Source organism: Streptopelia decaocto (genome assembly GCF_964273445.1).
Source record: "Streptopelia decaocto genome assembly, chromosome: 7".
In the NCBI taxonomy this organism is placed as follows: Eukaryota; Metazoa; Chordata; class Aves; order Columbiformes; family Columbidae; genus Streptopelia; species Streptopelia decaocto.
Genome location: NC_138661.1, coordinates 64624359 through 64644127, shown reverse-complemented (window position 1 = coordinate 64644127; position 19769 = coordinate 64624359). Strand labels below are relative to the sequence as shown.

At 36.9% G+C, this 19769-nt stretch overlaps 1 protein-coding gene across 1 annotated transcript in view; it reads left to right on the top strand.

Moving 5' to 3' along the window:
• Positions 1 to 19769, top strand: part of PRMT3 (protein arginine methyltransferase 3) — a 51142-nt gene that overhangs the window by 17297 nt on the left and 14076 nt on the right. Inside the window, exons 10-13 of the mRNA XM_082058497.1 lie at positions 64 to 163; positions 8528 to 8606; positions 12963 to 13150; positions 15029 to 15115. Of these exons, the coding sequence (XP_081914623.1) occupies positions 64 to 163; positions 8528 to 8606; positions 12963 to 13150; positions 15029 to 15115 (454 nt within the window). The remainder of the gene's footprint in view (positions 1 to 63; positions 164 to 8527; positions 8607 to 12962; positions 13151 to 15028; positions 15116 to 19769) is intronic.

The following is a 19769-nucleotide window of genomic DNA, read 5'->3' as shown; positions in this document are numbered from 1 at the left end:
TACATCTCTCTTGACAGCATAAATTGGAAATATAAACTCATTTGTTTATGTTGTGCCTTGCAGATTAAATAAACTTGAAAATATCATTACATTAGTCAAAGGAAGAATCGAAGAAGTAGATCTGCCTTTGGAAAAAGTGGATGTAATTATATCTGAATGGATGGTAAGGTTCATGAATATTCTTTTCAAGGCATTGTTATTTCAGGAAAAACTATGTTTTTATTTAATTCGAAAAGTTATTATTTAGGCATGCTGGGTTTTTTTAACCAAAAATTGACGTGCTTGCGAACAGTGTCTTTGACTATGTGTGAGATGGAATGATGGTCCTGATTATGTGGTTCTCACACGAAATTCCTGGTCACACCCTTTCAAACCAAGGTTCTCTAAGTACAGTTGAGCTGGTTTGGGTACAGCAGTAAGTTTCTGTTATGTAGTTAGGGTGCAAGTCTACAGACGTACTCAGTATTCCTGAATAACACTATTGTGGTTGCTCAGCCGAAAGTAATGGTGAAATATTGTATTAGTCATCTAGCTAGATCATTCTGATGAGTAAAATACTTTAGTCTGCAAAGACAGCTAAAGACTCTGCTGGCTGTGTGGGAAGGTGATAAGGAGGTGAGGAGCAAATCTGAGGGGAAATCTGCAAATATATTAAGAGCTTGAAAACAGTGTTACTATTCACAGCATTGTTTGTTTTTAGATAATATATATTCTAGTGTGCTGCAAATCTGCAAAGTTTTTCCTCCAGTGTTATAATGAATGCTTTTGAAGCGTGAGCTCAATTGAGTGTTTAGGTCACTAGTTTCAAGGATGGTTTAAACCATTGGCTTAAACTAGTGGTTTAAAAATAGTGCGTTATGGTTGATGATTTCTGACAGCATAGTGACTTCACTAGAATGTAATTATAGTTCTTTCAGGAAAACTTCTAATCAGATGCCTAAAACATGCACCAAGAATAATGTTCCCAGAATCCCATTTCTCATTCTGGAGCCCAAGATTTAAAAGCAATTTGGGCACTTAAGAGCTCAAGTTATGTTGTAAATCAGTGCCTCTAAGGTGAAGTAAAGGATTTTGAAAAGCAGCTCTCCTAAAAAATGAAGTATCGAATGTTCCATGTTTCCCATTTGTGTGCTAATTTACCTTTTAATGTCATAATTATATAGCCATGTGCATTTCACTTAATTAGGTATTCTAAATATTTAGGAATGGTAGCATTTTTATGGGTTGCTGCAATACCGAGATAAAGAGGACAATGCCACGGAAGTAAGATTGATAGCTGGACAGCGTATGCACTGTTCCAACACTGTCCAGAAAGGAACATTATGTTGCCTAGATGCAAATGAAGATTCCTCTTTGTCTAGCTTTTTCATGTGAATTTGCTTTTTCTTTTCCTTCCCTACATGATACCAGTGTGAAATCTGTGCTTTATATGTGAATGTAACTGCTTGGAAATGTTAGAAATGCCAAGTGTGAGAGCAAAAAGGAATTCTATATGTGTCAGTTTTCAGCTCTTTATTTAGAGAATATGGATGAACTAGCAGGATGGCAACAATGTTTCTTCTTTGTAACAAAAACAGGAAAAGTTGCTATTCTGTTTAGCAAACAAACTGCTTTTAGACTAATAAACATCAAATCCTTTTGTGGAGCTGTAGCTTTGTTTTGCTTGGTACAGAACAGTGCTGAAGACTATCAGCTTTTTTAGAACTATGTGTGGAATATCAGAAGATTAAAACCAGGTGTGAAGCAAAAGAATGGAGGCTGGAAAGAGGAAAAATACTGCATCCCCCAGGAATGTTTCTAGAACAGGATTTTTGAGAAATATGGTACATAGAACAGTCTGTTGTAAAAGCTACAGTGGGTGCATTATGAGCATCTCCAATGTAAGGGCTTCCGTTGATCATTAGTTGTGTGACCTATGGCTTCTGCAAACTGCTTGCTGCTTCTGCTTCTCTTTCGTATTTAAGTTTGTTCCCTTAAAAATACACAAAAAATGGGAGGAACATCTTAAATGTTACACTGTGTGTGTGTGTGTGTATATATATATATAGCTAAATTATGTTTCAAATCTATACTTGCCATATTCCAAAATAATAGTTTTATCATTTTTAAATTCATCTGGATATGGTTTTGTCACATTCCAGGTTTAGAGGCCAAATGATGAGCAACTGTCTCTTCAGTGGCTTTATTTAAGCCCATAAATAAAATGATCTTGCTTTTAACGTAAAGACTAAATGTGTTATTTGTGACATCTGAAGTTGGTGCATTTGACATTGATAAAATCACACCACGAGCAGTGCACCTGTGTGACTGTGTTTGATGCAAACCAGTAGGTAAACTGCTGAGAAAGACAGTGGAAGAAGGTGTGATGAGCTGCGAGCTGCTCTGTTGGTGTCTAAAAGGCAGATAGCTGAAGATTGAAGCCCTGTTGGACTACTGAATACCCTGAAAAAGCCATCAATTTAGAGCTTTTTCACTCTGAGGACAGCTCTGGATTCCTCTTAAAAACCACAGGCGAAGCATGCAGCCTGAGTCACATGAGGACTTCTTGTCTGCTGGGACCCAGGAGCACAAGGACAAGCAGGTGGAGTGAGGAGCCACTTCATCCAATAAACCACATTGCCTTAAGAAAGAACACAAGGATGGCCAAGTAATAGCCTGTTCTGCTAGCAAAACTGATTCTGTAAGGAGAAGGTCTTCCAGTTCATGGGGAAGGGTTATTTGAATGTAAGAATGGGTTAATTTTATAAAGATGTCACTGGTGACCTTGTTTTTATAGAGATTTCCCAGTTGAGGACTGATTAATACTCAGTAGCAGGGCTGTAAGCATCTGATGCACAATCCTTGCTTGGAGCTCTGATTTGCAAAACTTTTGATACCTTAATTTGTGAAATAATAAGTTATTGTTAGTGTTTACATTACAGGTGACAGCCTCTAACATTTTTTACTTGTCTGCTTGTGTGATAGGACACCTACAAAGCAAAGCTCTTATCTTCTTATTCAAACTGTAGACTTCCATGAATTCAGTTTCTAAGAAAAGGTACAAATAATTGGGTATTTGTATACACTGCCTAGTGGCAATCTGATGCAGGTGCCTTTTTGAACCCACATCAGTGACTTGTTAGCAGCTTGGTGTAATGAATGAAAAACCTTGTCAATTAGTGACTAGACCCAAAAATGCTTTTCAAATACTCAAGTTTCTTAAGAAATTTAGAATTTTGTTTTGAAGACGTTGCTGTTTGTACAGGTGGCGGCAAAGTACTTACAAGTTGTATACACCATAGACTTGCTCTCAGCCAGGATCACATTTATGCGTTCTCCCCATAGATACCGAATTTTAAAACAATGATGTTTACTGAAATTAGAGTAATTTTACACGCAGCATGTAAGTTTGAAAGGAGAGATGCTCCGCAAAGTGCTGGAGCTCATTTTTTTGTTAAATCGGATGCTTGACAGGAAAATATTTACTGCCAACATCCAAAGGTGGCTGTGTTATTGCCCATGTGGATTTTGGTAGTGTAACTGTAAACTTAATAGGCTGCTTATTGAAAGGATGGGTGCAGAAAGAAACAAATATAATGTTTTTCTGGGCTGTTCTTACCCAGCTGCATCTGTGTGCAGATTTTTTTCTCTCAATGTGCTTTTACTTCCTTTCTCTAGTTACGAATATAAAGCTAGAGGTTGAGAGTTTTATTAACTTGAGAAATATCTACGTTTCTTGTTTGTAAAGGGGTTTTACTGTGAGAGACAATTGTCTGAGATGGTTGTTTCAAATATAGTGTTAAGAGTATAATGCTTTGTCATAAATTGCATTTTTATGCGGTGCTTTACAATACTGAATATGAAATAGAGTTTTACACAAGGAAAAACTGGGAAAGAGATGGAGTCTCAAATTAAAACAAACCAAGGATAGAATCCAGTGCTCGTCTCTTAATTTTATCATTGCTCAGGTAGCTAATGACCATTTTCTTCCTTTTTTTTTGTGTGTGTGTTAGATAATTTTGAAGTGATATTGGGATGGGCTGTGAATGGGAAGTATTCAAGATCCAGGGAAAAGGACTAGGAAGTGAGCATGGCTGAAACACGGAAATAATCTCTTCTTTCCTTCCTCCTCTCCCCCATTTCTGTGATGGAAACATACAGTGGTGGTACTTATTAAACACTTACTGGCCTATAGATGGTGTTCATATTCTCTATTATTTCTGTTAGTACTTGGAGATGCATTAATGCAGCTGTTCTGCTTCTATAACACAGTAATAATTTATAATTTTACATAATAATTGAGTTTTTCTTTTTTGTGTTTTCTGATAATGCTGAGAAAAGAGCATACTAAGTACCTGAATGCTCTAATATCTTTAAAGCAAAACAGTTTTTATAAAGGAATTATATTTCCTTGCATGAAAATGTTTTCCTTTTTTGCCAACACTAATAATGGATATCACTTTTCTGCTCATCAGATTGTCCCTTTGGTGTTCTCACACATCTTACATGTGTTTAAGGACACAACGGGGTGTGCATAATAACAAAGTCAAGCTGTGGGTTTGTAATGTGTGGGCTTGCGCTGTCAGTAATGAATTATTTATTTATTTATTTATTTTAATTAAATCCTACATGGGAGACCAGCATGAAGGCTGACTTAGCATGGGGGAAATGGTGCTGCAGCAGGGCATGTGGAAGAGTTTACGTGTAGCTACTGCTTCTCATTTAAATGCACCCCAGGTTTTGATGGAATATTGTCAAATAAAAAGTAATTTTTCACAAAATTGAGTGGGCCGCATCAGTTTTGTGCATCTGTTAATGCAGGATTACATTTTAAGTTAGAAATCAGAATCCATTCTCCAGTCTGGTTCACTGTAACGTCCAATGGAAACCTTGTAGTTAGAAACTTAAGGTTAAGAAAATAATGCATTTTTTTTATACTGATAGGGCTTTAGAGAAAAAAAAAGGTTGACTTTTTGGGCCGGTGGTTTGAAAGCTGCTTTTCATTTTATTAAATATTCACCGTTGGGCCTTACTGAATCTGGAGTACAAGACTGGGTTCAGTTACTTTACAGAAAATGAAGAAATGGGTCTTTGATGGAAGGTGGGAGGGAGACACAACGCTTATTCCTGTAGTGAAATATTTCTTCTCAATGCTATCCTTATATGTTTTTTCCGCTGTACGAAAAATTCTGCTGATTCTTGCTGTTGTGAACGTGCTGATACCACTTTTTGAAAAGGGTTCTTAATATATATGTGGCTTTCACTAGTAAATAGAAAATAAGTGAAGGTAAAACCAAGTTCCACTACGGTATTTTGTAGGTATGGATAAGAGAAATGTACATGAAGAGGCATTTTTAATCTGAAGGCATTTGTGTTTTAAGCAAAGCATGTGTCTTTAATGCTTTCTACACAGTCAGGTATATTTTGAAATTCAATATTGTTCTTGTGTCTTGAAGCTTTTAAAGAGCTTGATCTCTTTCACTTCATGAAAAATACCATGATAAATACTGCAGTGCTAATGTTAAAAGAACTTCCTATGCTTACATTTTCATCTACTGGTAAACTGTTTTAATGTAGTTTTGAATTAAAATGAAAATAATTTTTAGAGTGCTGTAGTGTATTCGAATAACAGAGAAGAATTTAATAACGCAGGATATTAAGCCATCAAAGTTTTGTGAGCCTTGTGTAATTCTATTACGAATGCAAAATACGGACGTAAGGAATGTGATGTGATGATTCCGCTGGATTCTAATTTGTCAGTAGATTCATGCACTTTAATAGGTGACTTCTTGGATGGACATGCCATAGAACAGACATGTGCTTGGATGTAACTTGATAGTGCTGTGTATTTCTGTTCCTGTCCAAATCTGTTTCTGTGTGTGGGGGGGTGTTTCTTGTTAGCTGGAGAACATAATTTAAATTTTGGAAAAAATAAATATAAGGAACTTCATGTTCATTTTGAGAAAGAAATGGCAAGCTTTTTAGTAGAAAATGTATGACAGCATAATGTTTAAGATGTGCTGTGAGAACCCATCACCTTTTATGTGTCTTAGTTTCGCCACTAGCAAGATTGAATTATTAATATTCAGCTCACAGATTTGTATCCCGGAGATCCCTTTACAGTAATTAATTTTGAGGATGCTAATGCAGGCTTAAGAAAAAACAAAGCCCTGAACATTATTGGGGTGGAAGCAAGAGTGCCACACACCATCACAGGGAAAAGATGTTGGGTATGTAATTCTCTTTCCACATAGCACCCCTACAGGTGAGGCACCCGCCTGTGAAATTACATTCTAAATTACACTACAGATGAGCACAGCACACTGAGCAAAACACTTTTGTATAAGTAATAAATGACTTGATTCAGTCCCATTGACGGTTTATGTAACTTAAAGGAATGGTGTAATGAATGGGGGGGAAGATAGAACTGGGAGGGGGTTGAGAACCAACAACACCAGAGTGGAAAGGTCAGGGAAAGGACAGTTAGATACACACTGTATTTCTCATGGGAAGGTGTGTCTTCCAGCTGTATTTCTGACACTTGATTGGCAGATGTGGTAGGTGATGGGCATTTCAGGCAGGAAGCTATAAGTGAAAAGCTGACCCATAAAAATGTCATTTTGTAACTTACTGATAACTGGTCTCAAGGTATGTCCTAGAGGTCACATTTAAAATACTGTGAAAACAACTCATTTTCAGTCAGAAGCATCTGAAAAGAATTTTCACGAACCAAACATATTCTATTTTTAAAACTGCAAGAATAAGAATAATTAAGGAACGAACACTGTGGTTCCATTCTGTGCTTTTGGCTTGCTGTAGGCAAAACAAATCATCTCTGCATGATGCAATGGGAGCTCTTGGTCTTTTCAACTATTTTGCAAAGCTTACTAAAAGTCAAAGCAGTAGTCTTTATTCTGCGAATTACTCTACGGACTTCATACAAGTAAAGTGGAAGAACAGGCAATATTTGGAAGAAAGGAGCCCATTAGGGCGCTGTCCTGTTACCAGAAGAAAAGGGCATTTCCATTATTTTCAGACTGTGCTTTTGTTGCATACATCATGCTTCGAGTTCCTGGTTTTCTAGCTTTGTTTTGAGTTCTGAAGGCCGCAGGGTGTGTGATGACGTTTATAAGCAATTCTAACCTGCAGTATTTTTTGTTGTAAGAGCCTGATGCAAAATAAACATCCAAGATGGCATAAACGTGAAGTAAACGTAGTGTCTTAGCAGTGCGGTTCCCATGCAATGCTGTCTGTCTTCAGCAGTGTGGCATGATGATTTCAAAAACAAAGAAATAAATAAAATACCAATCCTTATATATGGAAGTGTTGGAAAGATGAAGAAAAGTTCTTCTTTGCTTTGTTTGGTTACTGCCGACTGGGCTTGTAGGACTGCAGGTCCAAAGTCTGGCCTTCCCGTTGTCTTTGTTCTTTCCTACTAGCAATCAGTGTATAAATCAAGCCATATGACTAAGCTCTGGTTTAAGCAAAATGAGAATTAGGATGCTAAGTGGAAATCCAAAATGTATGCCTGTATGATTTGTCTTAATTGGTTTGATGTCATAAACGTGTATGTGGATGAAATGCTCTAATATTCAGCAAGAGTAAGGTTCACACTTGAACATGGATGATAGGAAGGGTGTGAAAATCCGTAAATCAATAGGAAAACAAAGGGCTATATATCTCTTAGAAATTTTCAGTTTACTTAAAAGTAGTTGAGAAACCAGATGTTTTATATAAAATACTAACATTATGTAATACTGCTATATGTTTTTTTATCTCAGAAATGTTTAATTTTTTTTTTCTGTTTTGAAAAGTGTCTGACTCGATTAAGTTTACAATAAGCTATTCTAAGCAACTGAAGCAGTATGATTAACCTGCTATAATATTGAGCCCAACACCAAAAAAACCTATGCAAATCTAGTTCTAACCATTTTTATCCTGAGAATAAGTTCAGGTGCTGCTAAATCATGTAGAACATCCAGAGAACTCATGTCTTTGGTGTATGATTTATGTCCACCTGTCTTTGTGAGCATTGCCCAAGCTGGTGCAGGGCAAATGTGAAGAAAAGATGCAGTCTGCTTGGTGTTTCTCTGACAATAATTTCAATATTACTTGCACTTCTAAATGGGAAGGGATTTTTTCTTGGTGGTTTGTTTTGTTTTGGTTTTTGTATAGAGCCTCAGAATTATTACTAAAAAATCAATATGTACAGCTTTTCATTGGCTTGACATGAATTTTGTTTCTTTTGATGTTGTAGGACTCTTATGTGGTCATCATCATTATAGATGAGTATTTATTGCCTATAGTTTATTATTTAGCAGGTGCTACATAATTGCAGTTTAGGAAATTAAAGATTGTACTTTATGAAACTAAAGGTTTGAGGTGACAATGCTATTGTTGAGAAATTCACTGGCTGCTGGTTCTTATTGAGGTGTATGGGCATATAAAGTCTTTTAAATTGTGTTGCTAAAGTCGATCTGTATATTGATTAAATAGGCTATGTAAGAAGCTTGATGATTTCTAAGTTCTTTCCCTTTTCTATAAACAGGGTTATTTCCTTCTCTTTGAGTCAATGCTGGATTCTGTCATCTATGCGAAGGACAAGTACCTGGCAGAGGGAGGCTCAGGTTGGTGCACATAATTCTTTTAATAAATTTAGCTCTGGGGGGAAACTAAATGAACTCAGACACTTCAAATAAGCTATGCATGGGTGAGAAAGTTGCCAGTCTAAATGAAAAATGTTTCCATTAGCATGAGCTTCAAGGCATTAATTTACTGTATGGGTAATAGAAGAACATTGGATATGGTATCAAGGTCTCAAGTTAATAGTATTTTTAAGAATAGAGGGGGTTATTTATTCTTAAGTACAGTCTAAATTTTTCCTCCCTACTTCTTCCCACACATGTTGGCATTTGTTTTCCCTTCTCAGATGCCAATTTCTGCGTAACTATGAACAGAGGACAATAAGTTCTATTCTGTAAGATACAGCACTGAGCAAGCTACTATGAATTAGGGGAAAAATACATAGGATGTCTTTCTGGATGCGGGAAGTTGCATTGGGGAGGACGTAGTTTCAAACCCAAGAAGCCACATGAAATAACTAATGGAATCACATTTTGTTCAGCATATTTATCCTGTCCTGGTAGGACTATGTCCTTCTTCTTTGTGGTTGGAGGGCAGATAAGTGACAGAACAAAAAGGTTTTATTTTGAAGTAGAGTTCTTTTATCCTTTTACATAGCTTAGGTAGCATCATCATACAGTGTCTAAACGCCTGTAAACATTTATTCCTCATGTGGTGCAGTTTTCTGCACGAGTTCTGCATATGTTCTATTCCTTGTGCTTAATTCCTTTGTCAGTATCGTATTTCATATTGACCTTTTCAATCGTAGTCATCAGTCTGGGTTTTTTTTTTCCCTTTTGTGCTAACCATGCACACAGTTAGTTTCACTACAGTGACTTAATGATTGGATTAATGACTATGTAACAGCACTCGCTGCAGCGCTTCCCTTTGATTGCAGTGAGCCTTTGTATGCTACCGGGTGCAGCAGAAAAAAGGGGTTTATGCAGTTGTTCAACATTCAGTCACAAAGCTGAATATATGAGCAAGAAATTACTGTTTATGTCTTAAAATATGTAGAAGCCACTTGAACAGTATGACAGAATAAGCTTTTTTATTTTCAGTAACACAGCATAGTCCAGCCAGATCTTGAACACCGTCATGGTGTACTCTGTGTAGGTATATGCTGATAATTTTACATTGCTGTATAATTAGTTTTGAGGACATCCCCTAAAATTGTTAAGGTATCCTTTTATGTTTAGCTGCTACCAAAGCTACACAAAGAAGGACCAGAAATTGAAGTATTTTAAAATGGAACGCTGTTTCCTTGAGATGCTTATAATGACCGCTTTTCCGCCAGCTTGTGTAGCAGGTAAATGGCTGTGCCTGAGATTCCTGAGGAAGTTACTCAGGGGGCAGCTTAGCAAGATGGACATTCTGCGGGGTAGATGAATAGCAGCAGAACTGTGGGCACATCCAAATTCACGGGAGCCAAAACTAAGAGCTCGTTCGGAGGTGAAGTCCTACCAGAGAAGCTCCTGAATCTGCCATAAAACTTAATTTTGTCTCATGACACTTTTTACTATTGAGCCCAAGATCATTATTACAGGGACCATTTGAAAGCTGAGGAAAGCAATAGAAGCAGCTGCAATTTAGCCAGATCTTTTAGGGATTGAGCTGAGAACTGAATCCAAATGTCTGGATTTGTGTTCAGTCAGTCAGATCATCATTACTTCAATTTAGCCTATTGGCATGTTGTAGTGGATTATGCCAAACTATCTAGGGTAATGTGTACAGTATATAATAGCTTTATTTGGGAACATAAAATTCTGACTGTCCAGGACCCATCTGTTTGTTGCTTGGCTGAGTGTTCATATTTGCATACACTTGAGTGCAGTGCACATTGGTGAGGTGTGATAAGGAAGACATTGTTCAAAATGTAATACTATTTGCTTGCTCACGTCAGAATGGTGATGGTATTCACTTGGAATTATTCCTGCATATCTGGAGGATTGCTGCCTTTACCCTTCAGCGTCCTGGAGTTTTGTGAGGCATTGCTAAGGGCTGAAGGATTTCCCATCGTATTCTGTTCACCACGTGAGCTGTTACTAGTGACAGATGACTTGTGGGCACTGAGTTGAGAAGGACACAGATGGTCAAAACGATGAATCTGAGAGAGCATTGAGGAATATGTGCTTTTGTCCAATCAGCATTTTGTTCATTTCACCTGTGAGAAGGAATAATTATTAAATTCTAGGCTTAATCAGAAAAAAAATGACAAGTCTGTCAGGATTGCACAGGGAAGTGTTACAGGGTTGCAGAAAGAGCAGAGGATTTTCAGGGGGATTGAGGATAATGGGTGAAATGGCAAATGACATTTTAAGCAGATGCTTTTAGACATTTACAAAACTCTTGAGCGTTCAGATTATTTAGACTGATATTTAGATGAAATGCTTACATTTCCAGGCAAACTTCCATGCAGCAGAGGTTTCTGGACATAAGTGGGTTTGTGAATCTGGACATTAATGTATCACTAGTCATTTGCCTGGGCCGTCTTGCTAGAACACGGATTTCTTTTTGTGAAGTCTGAACAGACATTGTCTACTGTTTTGTTGCTATTGACAGGCTAAACTGAAAATGCAGATGCTCTTGTTGTCTGCTTCACACTTTTATTTTTTGGAGCATCAGTGGTGTCTCTTGAAGGTCTGAAACACTGGGAGGTAAAGCTGAACATAATGCAGTTGTCACAGTAGTAAACAGCAATATGAAAGCTTCGAGAAATGGAAATCCCTTATCGATGGCTCCAGAAACTACTTACAAGTCCTCCTACCACCAGATGTTAATGTTTGTGCATGTGACAGCTGTCAGGTGTGCAGGAACCAAATTATTTGTTTCAGTCAAGACAGTTTGAACACTTTCCTGTTCTGAATTCTCGTCAAACTGCCTTTTAACTGCTGAGTTAATTGTAGGCTGTTCCTGGAGAAACCTTCTGCTTTGAGTTCCTCATCTGTGAAGTACGGATGATGATAGTTTACCAGTGTGATTCCAATTTAAGCTTGCTGATATTTATTTATTTATTCTGTTTTAAACAGTCAGAAAGCAAGAAACAGGAGGTGTGCTCATATTTTGCATAAACTAGTCATTCCAAATGTCTTTATATATAAAAAAAAACTTCTTTAGAGAAGACTTCTTTATCATTAATATTTATAATCTTATTTCCTTAAGGCTATATCTACTCTCGCTGTATAAAAGGTTTAATTTCAACTTGGTGTTTTGGTCGTCAGTATTTTACAGTGTTATATGAATGATTTCTCCATACTCAGTTTTGATAAGCTACAGTCTCAAGCAGAGCTGAAGACAAAATTAATTTTACAGTTCAACAGATTTTGGGGAGGAAAAGAGAAACTCAGCTTCAGTTTTATTAACGCTGCCACATTCATGTATCAATAAAAAATACAATAAGCTGTTTATTAGTATGCACTTTTCTCTGAAGCCACATCAAGAATATGTGGCTTTAAATGCTTTAAAACTCTAAAAACAAAACATAGCAATTTCTTTGTGGAAAGACACCTAGCCAAATATAAATGGAGCTTCTCTTACTATTTAATAGTGCTGTAAACAGCTGTGTTCATAACAGCTGTTCCTTGTGTCTTTCCAATCAGATAGAGATTTCCAAGAGCTTGATTTGCTTTGCTGTCAGCAGCTGTTAAAAAGGTGAATGTTAGTCTTCCATTACTATTTGGAAAAGCTGTAAATAGGTGTGTGATCCAAAGATATTCTTAAATATTAGCTGTCACCCTAAAACTGGGCGGGGAATCTATGAGAAAGTTCTCTTCTGTTGGGTCACTTCCATACTCTTCAGATGCAGACACAGTGAGTATTCTTTTCCAGTACCCAGAAATAATTGTTTAGGTTGTAAGGCAAGTACCAACCAGAGTTGGTAAGAAACAGCAATAGAACTCTGGAGTAAGAATATTTGCTTTTTTCTGAAAATAAGGTCTTTTCACAGAGGTTTCTTGTTATTGCAAAGGCCTTACTTGAATTTTCCTTTGGGTGTCTGTCTACAGTTATTAAATACATTTTAGGTCAGTCTCTGTATAGAAGCCAGAATAGGATGTTCCAGATTATTTTCTTCAGACATCAAGTTTCCAGTCATTTCCTGGCAGTGGGATTCAGCTACAGAGATTTTTTTTTTTTTTTCATGAACAGGAAATACTGTTACTAGAATGGTGTTGGAAAATCAAGTTCTAATGTCCAGTCTCCTCTGTGGACCAATGGGACTCCAGAAAATGATGTAGCAGAAAAAGTTAATTGTCCCTGAGCTGAAAAAAGTTCTTTGTTCTTTTACGATGTTAATCACTGGAAGAGAAGTCTTCTTTCTGTGTGTCTGAAAGAAGATGTCACTGATCTGTTTGTTGTTACAGTTTATCCTGACGTTTGCACCATTAGTCTAGTAGCTGTGGGGGATTTGAATAAGCATGCGGACAAGCTGCTGTTCTGGGAAGATGTGTATGGCTTTGACATGTCTTGCATGAAGAAGGCTGTGATTCCAGAAGCTGTTGTAGAGGTGCTGCATCCAGACACACTGATATCTACAGCCAGTGTGATCAAGGTACCATACGAGACCCTTCTCCAATATTTAGTAGTCAGATTAGAAATTTCCCTTTTTTATTTATGGAGGGTTGGTGAGGAAATACACACACACAAACTTTAGCACCTTCAAAATTGTACAGATACAATGAGGTTCCTGCTTATAAGACTGTAAAACTTGTATTAATTGTATTAATAGATTGTTCTGTTCATGTACATCTTCTTTTTTTATCCTTCTATCCTTTTTTATTTTATTTTTTATTCAGGATTCTTTATTCATAGATGATTAAGTCATTATAGATATGTCTTATGTTTTCTTCTGAGCTCGTTGACTAGACTTCCTCTACAGTTAGTGAAATAAAATTCCTAAGGACACCTATAATAAGTTGAGTGACTTTGAGGCTTACAAGTGTCTGTTTTCTTTGAGTGTAAGGATTAATTCAGTTGTTGGAATATGTGATTATAGGGAAGATAAATTCTACTTTTAGTGATTGAAGATGCACAAGACAGGTGCCGAGATTAAAAATCTGAGGCCATAATTGTTGGGCATCTGAGAGGTCAGACTGTGCTTGTCTCGCTCTTTGCACTTTTCTCACCTGCCCTTTTTTAATGTAATTTTGCCTGTTCTGATTCAAGTGGAAGTGTAGTTGAATATTTTTTGCAAATAGGTCGCATTTGGTATAAATGAACATGTAACGTGCTCAAATTAACAGCTGCATGTGTAAGTTGAACTCTTATCAGTTCGTTAGGCAAACAAATAAATTAAAACAACATCTGGAAAGTGTTGATAACAATAACTATAGTTAAATTTACTTGATGTAGTCCGCAAACTGCTGTCATTTTAGAAGGAAAATGCTTTACTGGTAATAGCACATGTCCTTTTCTAACGTTATACCGTCATGAGCAGTCGCTGTCTGACTCAGGTGTGTGTGCTTAGCAGAGTTTGTCATCATGCAGCATTTCACTGTTGTGCTTAATGGTTTTATACTAATTTGTTCTCAGTAACAATCATGATTTTTAATATAACCTCAAGTCAATGCATGAGCTCATTTGCTGGAGTTAACAGTACAAAGTAGTAAAACTAATGAGTTGAGCAACAGTGGCATTACAGGTAAATTGTTTTAATCAATAGCCTTTCCACAGAACAAATGGATTGTATTTTTGAGGGAAAGTTTAAAAATGTTGCAATTTATCATATGATTATTGCAGAAGATACTTCAGTGTGTTTTCTCAAATTAGCTGCTGCTTGTTTTGAATAGTTTATAATGTAACTTTTCAGGAAGAAAACCAATCCATAAAGAAAGATGAGGCAACATAAAAATACTGATTAATAATCTACATGACACTTAATTTCTGCGGTATATGATTATCTTGGATAATGCATTTTAGCTGAGTATGTCAACTAAACTTCATACAGTGAAAAAATGTGGTGAAATTTTTGCGAACAACTGAAAAACAAAGCTTATTGCTCTTTAAAAACTCTGAGTTTATTCATGTAGCTGAAGTGACTGGAGAAATTGTGGCCATGAATTGCTGCTGAGGATATCCATTTGGATGCCTGGGGAAGCTACTTAATCTCAGCAGTGGGCAGCTGTCGTCAGGAAAGTTACTCAAGAGGAACTTTCTCGAACGTAGTGAGCTACTATATCTAGTTCCAAACTACTACTAGTCAAAATGTCTGTTTACTGTGACATTTGGGGAAGAGGAGTTGTAGGTATTTTATCAGTGTGCACACAGGATTAGGTGGTTTTTAGGTCTTTGCCCATTTTTGGAGAGCTGAATTAGTATTGCCCTAGGAGAATTGTCTTTTTATGGGAGCAACTGAACAACCTTCATCCAAAGAAAGATCTTAATTCTGTCGGTAACTGCTGAATTTAAATTGTATTATTCCTTTTGACAGCATATTGACTGTAATACTGCATCCACTTCAGACTTGGAATTCTCTTCAGATTTCACTCTGACCATTACAAGGAGCACAAAGTGTACGGTAAGACAATTTTAGTTTCTTCATCTATGGTCAGTATTGCCTTGGACTAATAGACAGTGCATTAATTGAAGCTTCATTTATCATCGATTCTTGCCTTGAAACCTTCATTTCTGCAGGACAGAGGTGTAAAATGAGCCCTTTTTGCAGAGAGATGGATGTAAAACTCCAGTAGTAGTGTTACGATATCATACAGGTGATGAGGAAAGTAATAGATAAGAAGCCTTAGCACTGAGCTTGTTCTGTTCTCTAGCCCATCTTCTGAAAGAAGAGTTTTCTGTTCAGACATGCTGCCATTGTGCTCAAGAATGATGCATTTGCTATTTGCAGAAAAGCTTTTCTGAGTTTAGTAAAAAGAGTGGAAAACAAAATAGGTATGGGAAAGGTAGACTATAGCTCATGTAACAAACATATAGCAGGTCGTATGGCAAACTGTTTCTCAGACAGGGAAGTTCATTAATTTTACATGTGAAAACTGAGGGGGAACAAATAGATAATTAAAATCTGCATCTATTAAATCCCTGGTTGATAACCAGGGCATTTACTACATGTGTTTTATTTACTGGATGGAAGTTGGTACTTTTACTTTATGTAAGTTAATATGACTTATATTCAAAACAACACTAATTCTAGAAAGGCTGTGGAATTTGATTGAAGAGGAGTTGTAATTACAGCAAACACAAGCATATTCATCTTACAGATTATACTGCATTGAGTGAAGAATCTCCAGCGAATGTCATCTCACTCAAGTATTCTTCAGCTGTCAAACACTAGTCAATGTAAAAAGAAAGGAAAGAAAAGCTCAGTCCGAGCTTTAGAATTAAATGAAAACTCAGTACTGGGGCATCTTTCAAACACTTATTTGAATTTGTGCCTACATTGCTCAATATGAACTCACATAAATACACATTTATTTTGCTGCTTTTCTTCTTGCTCATTCAGTATCTGCTAGCTATGAGAAAACAGAGGAAAACACTGAGGTTTGGATTAATGAAAAACGCCCCCTATTTTTTTCTGCAAGTGCTCATGCAATTTATGTTGTGTTTTGTGTTCCATTTTTGAAGCATACGTCAAGAAAGATAACTAAATATTTGTATTTAACATAATTCATGTAAGGGTGTGATTTCTGAAATAAAGATGCTATGAATGTGTTTAAAGCTAAAGCAAATTAGATATTCCACCATGAATATTTAGAAATGTTTAGACTGGTACCTATGTGAGGATAACTGTTTGCTGTGATGATGTGCAGCTTGCTTTCTTTGTTGGAATCAAATAGAAGGACTTTTGTAGCATTATCATTAGATAGGGCAGTTGAGATAAAGCTTAGGTACAGATGAGAAAGTCTGGTGGAGATTCAGCTAAAGTAATGGATTATGTTTTTAAACAGTAATAATAAGCAAAGGCAGGATGACCGAATTTTTACAGATTTTATGATTGCTGTAATATGCTTCTACATTCAACATCAGTTGTAAATGCTTTCTACCAATTTATTGAAGTATCCTTCTCAATTTTGACAGAAGTTTGTAGCAGGCTCTGAGATCTGTAGTAAAACCTGAAATGTTTGTAGTCTGGTGTGTTGTGATACTTCACCTGGGAGTTCCATGCTTAGCTTTATGTAAGTCACAGCATATACAGAATCAAGTCCATAGGGGTAATTGTAGCTAATTTTTAATATATTGTGTTAAGTCTGCTGCAGCTGGTTTACTTGGCTTTTGTGTGTGTATATGAAGAAGAGATGCAGGCTTCCTCTGATACAAAAAATATGTTACTAGATAATGTAAAAATATTGAATACCTACACAAAACAACATAATACTTCATTTTTGGATGAGTCTACCTGTTAGTTGATGCTGCTGCGTTTGCCACCACTTCTGCGCTATAACAGGATGCATAAGCATCTGTTCGTGTTATAAACTGAAGTTTTCACCTGTGTGTAACTTCAAGAATTGTTATTAGCGTTAGTAGCTGTATACAAATACTTCATAATTATTTGTTAGTGATCACCAAATTAAGACACAGTGACCTCTTGGTTTTTATTAAATGGAAATCTTTAATTTTTATTGTGCAGTCATAAAAAAATCTCCTGCCTTTAGTTGTCATGGAATCATATAATAATTCTAGTTGCCTCAGGGCAGGGTCAGCTTTGATTTCAGACCAAGTTCCAGTGCAGCCCTGCATTAATTTTCTTAATGTGGCCACTTTGGAATAACTGATCAGTTAAACAGAAATCTTTACAAAATCTTGGCAATCTTTTTGATGTTTGGGTAGAGCAAAGTAGCTTATTTTGTAAATACTGTTTTCCCTAGCACTGAACCTTCATGATAACTTCATTTCTGTTCTATGATTCTATGGTATCATTGACTTATAAATCAAGATGTACACCTGCATTTTATGATAACTTGGGAGAAGGGGAGGGAGCTGGGAGAAGAGCAGTGTTTCTGAAATTTTGCAGTGAATGCAGGTTCTAAAAAATGATCAGGACTCTGTAAAGTATTTTGCACTTCATCATTTAGGTTTATTGACACTTTGAGTGAAATTTCTACTCTTTCTATGATGGATTGTACAAGTTTAGTTGGGGGTTGACAGTTCATCCATCATATCAGGCTGCCTAACCTTGCAGTAAATGAACAATAAAAGTCCATTATTTATATTGGGAATTTTTGAGGAGATGCTTTAAGATTGCAATTTGTCCTTTGAAAATATTTGATGGTTTTCTTGTTTGCATCTGTGTTTTGTTGTTTTACTGGCTTTTGGGTTTTTTTGCACAAAAAGAGAAATCTGCTTACATGTCCCAAAATCCTCTATTTTTGTGCATGGTTCTTCTGATTTTTGCATTTTTAAAATATGAACGTTTTTAAAAAAATTTACTTTATTTACAAAAAAACCATATTTCACAGTAATAGCAGTCTGGAAATCCATTCCTATCTGCTTATATGTGTCAGGGGTTTTTAGCTCACAACCTGAGCAGCTTTTTCTCAGCCCTTTTTGTGCCATAAGAGTGTGAAAACAGATTTGGTTGTCTTACTCCTAACATTGCCATCAACAGCAAAGCAACTTCAGAGTAGCGTTGCCATCAGAACTTTGACTCCTTCTATTAAGTGGTCTGTCCTCAACAACCAAACAAGCGGAAAGCTTGGGTGCACAGTGAGAAGTTAGTTGTTTTGGGGTTCCTGTTGCAGATCAACTCCTAGTTTACACTGTGTCATTGGGTGGTGGGGAGTGGGGTTTCCATGCTGCTTCTTTCCGAGGCACTGCATGGGTGGAGGGGATTACGTGGTGGACATCATAGAATCATTTGGAAAAGATCTTTAAGATCATGGAGTCCAACCGTTAACCTAACACTGCCAAGTTCACCACTAAACCATGTCCCTAAGAACCTGATCTATGGGTCTTTCTAAAGCCCTCCAGGGATGGTGACTCCACCACTGCCCTGGGCAGCCTGTTCCAGTGCATCACAACCCTTTCAGTGAAGAAGTTTTCCCTAATATCCAATCTGAACCTTCACTGGTGCACCCTGGGGCCATTTTCTCTTGTCCTATCACTTCTTACTTGGGAGAAGAGACCAACCCCCTCCATGCTCCAACCTCCTTTCAGGCAGTTGTAGACAGTGATAAGATCTCCCCTCAGCTGCTGTTCTCCAGGCTGAACCCCCCAGATGTGACAAAAAACCCCAACCTAGCAGAGTATTAAGTCATGCTCATAACAGATCAACCCGATGCCTCTCTGTAAGTGCATCTTAAGTTTATTGCAGATGATCGTGTAATACATTTTATATGCATTATATATACAGCATATCCTTAAGATAAACACTTAATGCTCTAAATAGGTTTCTCTTCTAGGTGTTCAAGTAATTAGAAAAGTCTTCAAGAAAAAGAAATCGTAATAAAGCTGAGAAATACAGAAAGATTGAGCAAAAATAAATACATTAAATGTGCTGCTTAGTTTTGCAGAAGTTTTTTGGAGGTGCGGGGAAGCCGAGGTTTTTCTCAGAGCACATGTTCTTTCTGTTGATTTTTCCCTCCTGTGGTTTGCCACCAATTAGTATCTTTTAGGATTATGCTTGTTTATCATTATTTTAGCTTTCAAGGGTTGAAGATTTTCAAAGCACAAAATGGTTGCATGGGATCATTATATGAAATTGTTTCAAAGCACTTGTGGTGCAAGTTGACTTGATTTCATTCTTACGACGATAATGGCCAAAAATAAATGTAATTAGCTTGTGAAAGTGCGTTTCCCTGGTAAAGAGCTAGGGTTTGTCACTGTTGATTTTAATGAGACATCTGGCTAATATCAGTTAGTAAACGCTGCTAAGAAAATATTCTATTAATTGTATTCTGAGTTGATCACTGTGTGAGCTTTTGACATAAAATATAATGGTGATTACCCTCGATGTAGAAATCAATTGACAAACTTTCTCTTTTGTTTGCCAGCGTTTCCCCTGTGAGTCCATCAAGGTTGATCTTTCCTCGCTGAATAACAATATCCCCTGGGAGGAAAATGGCAGTAGCTCTTCATTGCTCCCAGGAGATCTTGTCACAGAGCAGGGGATATGTATAAAAAGTGGGGGGGAGGAAGGGGGTGAAAGAAGGATAATGAACCAGAGGACGTGACTGATGTATTAAAATGTTTAGGAAGGAAAAAAGTTGAGTTGACTAGAG